At 35.7% G+C, this 8,525-nt stretch overlaps 2 protein-coding genes and 1 long non-coding RNA gene across 3 annotated transcripts; 2 read left to right on the top strand and 1 right to left on the bottom strand.

The window, feature by feature from the left end:
• Positions 1–686: 686 nt before the first annotated feature.
• Positions 687–3,167, top strand: LOC7459007 (3-ketoacyl-CoA synthase 11). Its single transcript, XM_002324240.4, has 2 exons — positions 687–829; positions 1,073–3,167. The coding sequence occupies exon 2, from the start codon at positions 1,298–1,300 to the stop codon at positions 2,834–2,836; it is 1,539 nt and encodes a 512-aa protein (XP_002324276.1). The 5' UTR covers positions 687–829; positions 1,073–1,297; the 3' UTR covers positions 2,837–3,167.
• A 437-nt stretch (positions 3,168–3,604) lies between these two features.
• LOC7459008 (probable histone H2A variant 3) lies at positions 3,605–7,380 on the bottom strand. The gene is made up of 2 exons (XM_002324807.4): positions 7,167–7,380; positions 3,605–4,122 (listed from the first exon to the last, which is right to left on the bottom strand). Exons 1-2 carry the CDS (start codon positions 7,272–7,274, stop codon positions 3,826–3,828), a joined length of 405 nt encoding a protein of 134 aa, XP_002324843.1. The 5' UTR covers positions 7,275–7,380; the 3' UTR covers positions 3,605–3,825.
• LOC112325068 (uncharacterized) lies at positions 4,122–5,277 on the top strand. Its single transcript, XR_002979089.2, has 2 exons — positions 4,122–4,300; positions 4,927–5,277. It is a non-coding gene; the product is annotated as an uncharacterized LOC112325068 (long non-coding RNA).
• Positions 7,381–8,525: the final 1,145 nt, after the last annotated feature.

The following is an 8,525-nucleotide window of genomic DNA, read 5'->3' as shown; positions in this document are numbered from 1 at the left end:
ATTTTGGTTTTCCATAAAGAATTTCTACCATTAAAAAAAAAAACTATGTTCATCGTGTACAACAAAGACCCACTATACCGGGAGGCAAAAAATACATGACGATGATAATATATATATATATATATAAAAGAAGAAATAAAAACTCAAATCACTATCGGATAGAATTCCTTTGTTAAAAATGACCTTTTCAAACTACTTTTCTAAAAAAATCCAAACTATCCCATCATTATCACTATCAAGAGCATTCAAATCTTAATTTATCTCTCCCTCTTCTCTCCTCCTCATTCCTAAAATGATTTAAATATAATATTTTAGTTTCAAATATTATATATTTGATTTCTTATTTTTAAATCCACTCAATTTAATTATATTTTAATCATTTTTTTTTGGGATTAAACGCTGATAAATGAAGCATAATCAACATCGATTAAATGATTATTTATTTTTAAATTAGTTAAATAATCTCGCTTTAGTAATCAATAATAAATATTAAGCTATAATTAAATATTATTCATCTAGAACACCATCTTAGACCAGACGTTCAAAAATAGTTGCTCTTCTTGACCGTTAAATAGTGGGGGTTCACAACGTGTCGGTATCCCATTAGTCAATTAAGACAGGTGGAGTTTCTTCGAAGGGGAAGACGGGGCCCACCACAAACAACAATGTTTTGCCACACGACACCTTAAAAGCTCGAACACAACACGAAAACAAAGCACATAAAACTATTAAAAAAAAAACACACAGTGTTTTCGGATTTCCTTTTCTCATGTCCATTGGTTTCTCAGACATGAGATAGGGCGTCCATTTCTCAGATTTCTCATTCAAGGTCAGTCTTTTTTTCCTTCATCTTACTTCATAGTTGGAATTTCTATACTGGGTCTTTTTGAGCTGCTTGAAATGACTGAATATTTGCTTGTTTTTCGCCCATTTATCTGTCATTTCTTTCTGTGATAAAGAAATACTTCTTGTACATCTCTTTCATGCTAACAAGGTTGAACATTTTTGTACTTTTGAGAATGTAAATGATGTGTTGATGTAGTTTGGTGATGGGTTTTCTCTTATTTTGCAGGGTTGTTGAGGATCTTTGACTTCTTTCTATTGCATTGCCGGTTTCTGTGATGCAAAAGTTTGTGTTTTGATCTTTTGTACTGGTCTTTAAAGCTTTTTTAGAGTTTAAATCCTTTTCCTGTTTACTTTTGAAAATCCTCAAAGAATCCAATTCCGATTGGATTTCAACTACTTTTGTTAGGAAAATTTTGATTTTGACCACCTTTGTTGAACAAATCTTACAACAATGTCTGAGTCGAATCAAACCACACCCTTGATCCAGCCATCATCTTCGAGAAAACTCCCTGACTTCAAGCAGTCAGTGAAGCTGAAATATGTGAAACTTGGTTATCATTACCTAATTACTCATGGGATGTTCCTGTTTCTATCACCTATTGTTGTCGTTATCGCCGCACAACTATCCACATTCTCCATCCAAGATCTACATGACCTTTGGGACCATCTTAAATTCAATCTCATATCTGTGATCCTGTGTTCGACCCTCCTCGTGTTTTTATTGACCCTTTATTTCCTTACTCGGCCCCGCCCTGTTTACCTAGTGGATTTTGCATGCTATAAGCCTGAGGATTCTAGGAAATGTACTAGGAAGATTTTTATGGAAAGGTCGCAGTTGACAGGTGCTTTCGCTGAGACGAGCATGGAGTTTCAAAGGAAAATTCTTGAGAGGTCCGGGCTTGGGGAGTCAACTTATCTTCCCGAATCTGTTTTGAGAGTTCCTCCAAATCCGTGCATGGCTGAAGCAAGGAAGGAAGCTGAGGCTGTAATGTTTGGTGCAATCGACCAGCTGCTTGAGAAGACATCCGTGAAACCGAAAGATATTGGGATTCTGATTGTGAATTGCAGCTTGTTTAACCCAACACCATCCTTATCTGCCATGGTGATCAACCATTATAAGCTAAGGGGGAACATTCTTAGTTATAATCTTGGTGGTATGGGTTGTAGTGCTGGGTTGATATCAATTGATCTTGCCAAACATCTTCTTCAAGTGCATCCTAATTCTTACGCTTTAGTTGTTAGCACGGAAAACATCACCTTGAATTGGTATTTTGGGAATGATAAGTCGATGCTTCTCTCAAATTGCTTGTTTAGAATGGGAGGAGCTGCTGTTTTGCTTTCAAATAAAAGATCTGACTGGTGGCGTTCTAAGTATCAATTGGTTCATACTGTTAGGACAAATAAGGGTGCTGATGATAAGTGCTTCTCCTGTGTTACTCAACAAGAGGATTCTACTGGGAAGGTTGGAGTTTCTTTGTCGAAGGACTTGATGGCAGTTGCAGGGGATGCTTTAAAGACTAATATCACTACCCTTGGCCCTCTTGTTTTGCCAATGTCTGAACAGCTGCTCTTCTTTGCCACATTGGTGGGGAAGAAATTCTTTAAGATGAAGTTAAAGCCATACATCCCGGATTTTAAATTGGCTTTTGAGCATTTCTGTATTCATGCTGGGGGGAGAGCTGTGCTGGATGAATTGGAAAATAACCTACACCTTTCAGATTGGCATATGGAACCTTCCAGGATGACACTCTATCGATTTGGCAACACTTCAAGTAGCTCACTTTGGTATGAATTGGCTTATTCAGAAGCCAAAGGGAGGATAAAGAGGGGAGACAGAACATGGCAGATTGCTTTTGGGTCTGGGTTCAAGTGTAACAGTGCTGTCTGGAAGGCTCTGCGGACCATAAATCCAGCCAAGGAGAAGAATCCATGGATGGATGAGATTGACCAGTTCCCGGTGGATGTTCCAAATTTTTCAGTCATACAGTAAGTACAATAGTTTCATTGGTTCGCAGGGATGTGTTTCCGGTGGTGGTAGCAACAGTCTTTGAGTTATGAAGCCTTTACCTTGTCTTTGCTTTTGCTGCAGATTTATTAGAGAACTATGACTGATTTATGGTTTTTGTTTTGAACTCTGATTGACCAGTATGAAGTTCTTTGCTCATGACTTGAAACTAGGTTATCCTCCATTGAGCAGAATGTAACTTCTATACAATTCATTTATCCTCTTTGTAGCAGTTAGTGTTTTTCGTTTCTGGCATTGCCCGTTTTGTTCTAGCTCTCTTTGTGAGAAATGAGAAATCTACTCTGTCATTACTATAGATTTGCATTCTCGTTACAGACATGGATTTTTATCACAACATTCGACTATGGTTGCCAATTGTAATAGAAATTGAAAGCATATCATCCAACGCTAGATAAGAATGATTGCGCACTGATGATGGCTTGAAATGTGGATTTTTTAAATTATGGGTTGCCCCTAACCAGGAACCTGAAAGTCACCTATCTCAAGCAGGGCAGAAACCGAGTTTCATCATGCTCGAATTAGAAGATATCAGAGAACTAGCATCTTATACCCCAAATCCCAAGTACGCATCGGAATACCCAGGACTGACTGAAACATGGCTGTAAGATTTTAAACATGCAGAGCTCCCTCCGTTCGTGGCAATCATAGCTTTACTAGCTGGGAAATTAAACTGGCATCTTCTAAAACATTTTTTTTAAACCATGATTTGAGTATAAATGAGCACAACAGTAATTGAAAATAAATTCAAGGAACTTTATGTTTAACCTAGAGGATTGTCTCGCAACTTGCAAACTGTCACAAACGAAACCATACATTGTTCAGTTACCACCAGGACGAAAAGGAAACCAGCTATCGTCCAAATGAAAATGGACTAAGAATTATCACGCAATGTACACAACACAGCAATCCATCATGCGGATGCAGTTTTAATAACACAATGGAACGAAATAGTATCATTCCTTGGAGGATTTGTTGATTAGCGACTTGTGGATATGAGGGATCACACCACCACCAGCTATGGTTCCTTTTATAAGGGTGTCTAGCTCTTCATCACCACGGATTGCTAACTGCAAATGCCTAGGTGTTATACGTTTCACCTTTAGATCCTTGCTTGCATTTCCTGCCAGCTCTAACACTTCTGCTGTCAGGTACTCCAAGATAGCAGCAGAGTAAACAGCTGCCGTTGCACCCACTCTTCCATGGGCTGTTGCTCTTGACTTCAGAAGGCGGTGGATACGCCCAACAGGAAACTGCAAGGATGATACAGAAGGAAATAGATGGTCAAATCTTTTATGTTTATGGACAACTACAAATGGCTAGCTCTAAAAAGGAAACACTTTTGCTGAAAACGGGTCATACGCTTACAAGTCATGGGTCAAAGTCACAAATTCCTAGAACACACTCCTCCCCTACTAGTACACGCAAAAGGTAACAATAATCAAATCCTCAACGCCATGATGGCCAAATAGCAAAAATACTACAATCAGTAGTCATGCACAATGATACACCATAGTTGTAACCAAGGTCAAGACTAGAACCCACAACCAAGAAGCAACTATTAGAGAAATTTTATGGTGCTCAAGCTGTAACTAGTGACATCCTATTAGTTACAGCTTGGTCCCATTTATTTGTATACCATGTCATTAAAAAATCCATGTCAACAAAAAAAAAAAAAAATCTTCCCTCTTCTTTTCATCCATGTAATGAGAAGTCCCTAAAAAATCACAGCCCATCCTCCTTCCTCTCTCTCACGCGGCATAGCTAGCAGCCCTTCCTCTCTCTTGCATGGCACAGCCAACAGCCGCCACTCTCATTTAGGTCAATCCCAAAACAAATGCTGTTGAAATTTGAAATATCAAGAGAATCTAATTTGATTGGAAAAATTGGGACTTGAATTGATTAAATAGTAATATTTTATTGTACTAACACGGGAGAGATTTGTTCAAAGGTATAATGGAATGTCATTAGTGTCCTCTCATGATATAATCTGTTATAGAGCAACTTATAAATCTTATTAAAAACATTCACCTGATCCCTTTGTTTACTTCTCCCAGAAGCGGGATCGAGAGAAAGCAGGTGAGGAAGAAGACCCAATTGATGTCTTAAAGGCTGTAGGTGAAGTTGGGAAAGGGTTAGTAAAAAGTGTACATTTTCTCAAGGCTCCAAGGCTCATGAATTAAGCCTTACTTTTCTCTAGGCCTAGAATAGGAATCATGAAATTCCTTGTAAGCATTCCTGTTTCCTAGATATAGTAGGCAAATCTAACACAACAGTCAGACAGAAACGTAGTGGTTTGCAGTTGCAATCTGTATTTATGTTTGTTCTGGCAAGTGCAATTTCTCAGAATTTATTTTTTTATGTTGCTGACATGGGTTTTTTAGTGACATGACATATACTAATAAATGGGACCAAGCTGTAACTTATAGGATGCCACTAGTTAAAATTTCTCAACTGTGTTATAGCTGTGTGTATCTCTCTAAACATGCGATCTAAAACAAAGTTTAAAGTTAGTACGAAATGAGATGCATGTACAACAAGTAGCCTAGGACATCTAAAAGACAAGACTCATGAGAAGCATACAGAACCTTTTTTTTTTTTTTTTTGCAAATTTATGATGAGGTCAGCAACATAGGCAACACAAAAGAAGTGCAAATATATCCGCAGAACTTTAGATAACATCATTGATCTAAGATCAACAAATAACTGATGACCTGAATAACTCTTAGCTCCATGTATCTAAATGCTTGAAATGTTAATGAGACACAAGTACAGCAAGTAGCATAAGACATCTAAAAAGACAATGCTCTTGAGAAGCATATAGAACCAAAAACTTCTTGTGAATTTGTGAAGAGGTAAGCAACATAGGCAATGCAAAAGAAATGCAAATATATCTGCACGAATTTAGATTGATTGATCTAAGATCCAAAAATAACTGATGACCTGAAGAACTTTTGGCTCCATGTATCGAAATGCTTGACATGTCATTGTTTAATCCTTGACTAACTCAAAGAATCTTTCATGGGTATGTGATAATGCCTAAGCTACTCCAAACTAATCACATTTCTGAAATATCATGCATGTTACAGGACCAAAAGAGCCATCTGTAATGCTAAACTTTGACAGTCATTTGGTAAAAAAAACTAAACAACTCAATGATGCTCTTCGGTAACTCATGAACCACCCAGTTACTATGGAGAAAATAGATACCTTAAAGTCCTCAAATTTATGCCCCATGAAAAAGCATAATTGTTCACCATTCTCATCATCCATTTTAAAATATATAACACCAAACTATATTCCTAAATCACACTTACTCCACCTGACTTGTATTCAATTTAACAAATTTCATTTCCCCTCTAACCTCAAGCCACCCAAGCTCAAAAAAGTCTATATCTGAGTATCTCAAAGGACCGCTCAAAATCCCTAACAAATCAACACCAATAGAAACTTAGTCATGGTAAACACTCAGAAAACATCAAATGATTGCCAAGGACAAGGATACAAACTTTGTTTATACAGCAACATCCCAAGCTATAACATCTAGTTGTGACATTTTAATGGAAAGTGCTTCTACCAGCCTCTGATTGTATTCGCATTAAAGAGATTTCTGGAAAATGTGAATTAATGAAGAAAGTAAATTCTTAGGAAGCCAAGGGCTAGTTTTCTTTCAAGAATCTAAATTCTTCCTTTGTTCACCTTCTCTCCAATGGCTACTACATTCTCCTTTGAGCCTATTTACATTACATTTGCTTAAAATTCTAGTTCTCACTTTTTTCTACCAAATCCTCGGAGTCATCAATGCGGCTGGCATGATAATTTGAGAAAAATAAAGAAAACCCAATATTTAATCTCAATTTCATATAGTTTAGATTTCCAAACTTCAAAATCCCAGCTCCACTAGGCACAATATTTATCTTGGTCACCTTAAGCACAAGTTCCCCTCAATTTCACATAAATCTCTGTTTATTTTCTCTTCACAAATCGATCACTCAGTTGCAAAACCTAACAGTATTCTTAATAAAAAAAAACATTACCACAAAACTTCAATATAATAGATTAACAAAATCATCGTAGTTTCTCATGTCCCAAGTATTTTAAAAAAAGGCTTGCACTCAAAATCTTCAATAAGCCCCAGCAAAGACCCAGAAACAAGAACCAAAATAAAAACCCATTACGAAAATAACTAAAAAAACACTAAATAATCATAACCCTTCGAGCACATACGCAATTAAGATTAAAACAAAAGCAAAAACTCAAAAAACCCATCAAAGGAAACAAAAACAAGAAAAAAAACCTGAAGACCAGCACGCGAAGAGCGAGAGGTGGGTTTCTTCTTGTCTTTATCTTTAGACTGGGCTGGAGTTTTGCTTGTTAACAACCCCTTTGCTCCTTTCCCCGACATCTTTTCTTCCCAAAACCAAACACACACACAGACTATGCTCTTGTTTTGTTAGATTTTGTTAGATTTGTTCTTTTTGAGACAACGCGAGATGACCCAAACAGGAAGTTCATATAAAGTAGGATGTTAAGGTAAATACCCTGAGTGAATTGTACAATTACGGAACCGCCATTGGTTTGTGGAGTTATATATGGATTTCTTAAAGGGTAGGAATGGAAACATCTATCTTTTATTCCTGGGACCAATGATGTGGCAAGAAAAACCCAGTCAGCAGGTGGATATTATATCGGTTTAATGGCAGTATACGTCCCTCAACTATTATGCTTCTTTCACATTTAACCCTATGGTCTTAAAGAAGGCAATTTAGTCCTTGACTTTTAGATATTTTATCACTTCAGATCCCTCAAACGTGTTAAAAAAAATTGAAATGATGACTTTTTTTGACTTGATTGGGTTTGAGTTGGTGCAGTGGGACCCACTATGAACGTACAGTGATTGCTGTCTGAAAAAAACTAAAATAAAAGGATTTGAGAAATATATCTTCATATATTTTTTTATTTTAAAAATATTCAAATAAATATTTATTTTATTTTTTAAAAATATATATTTTTATCTCTTCTAAATTTGTCTATTTTATTTTGAAACACTAGTCAAATACAATTTTTTTCAAGTATAATTTATAAGTTATCATAACTATTTTTTTTTCATAATTCATCAACATCTTTCAATAAATTTCCTCTCAATAACTTAAAAGTAGAAAAAAGTTCCTTTAATACTTTATTATCCATCAATACCTTCCAATAACTTAAATATTCCTGTAATACTTTGATGTTTCTTTCCAAAACCGATGTTTATTTTATTTTTTTATTTGGGTATTCTCATATCTTTTTAAAAAATAAAACTAATCATGTTCGGGATTTATAGTTATCCCTTCTAATAAGTGTATTTTCTGAAAATTGAATTTGTGTTATCACCTTTATAAGAATATAGCAATGTTTTAACCGCTATATCAACACTTTATTAATAACCCAAGTTCACATCGATGAATAATAACTAATTTTTTAATAATTATTTTATTAAGATTAGATTTTGTAATAAATAATTCATTAACGATGATATAACTAAGAATATTGCGTCTTTTTTTTATTATCAAAACCCCATGTGAGGAATACCCCTATAACATAAAGATCCTATCTATAGCCTCGAATTCTCGAGCAAATCAAAAGCTATAGCAAGGTTTTATTTAAAAACATG

The sequence above is a fragment of the Populus trichocarpa genome, chromosome 18 (assembly GCF_000002775.5).
Source record: "Populus trichocarpa isolate Nisqually-1 chromosome 18, P.trichocarpa_v4.1, whole genome shotgun sequence".
In the NCBI taxonomy this organism is placed as follows: domain Eukaryota; kingdom Viridiplantae; phylum Streptophyta; class Magnoliopsida; order Malpighiales; family Salicaceae; genus Populus; species Populus trichocarpa.
Note: the sequence above shows the minus strand (reverse complement) of the source record. Positions and strands in the feature narration are given on the sequence as shown.

Coding starts and splice junctions, on each gene's coding strand:
- LOC7459008 (XM_002324807.4), bottom strand. CDS start 7,274: ATGTCGGGGAAAGGAGCAAAGGGGTTGTTAACAAGCAAAACTCCAGCC. Junction 4,123..7,166: donor CTTCGCGTGCTGGTCTTCAG/GTTTTTTTTCTT, acceptor TCATCCTTGCAG/TTTCCTGTTGGGCGTATCCA.
- LOC7459007 (XM_002324240.4), top strand. CDS start 1,298: ATGTCTGAGTCGAATCAAACCACACCCTTGATCCAGCCATCATCTTCG.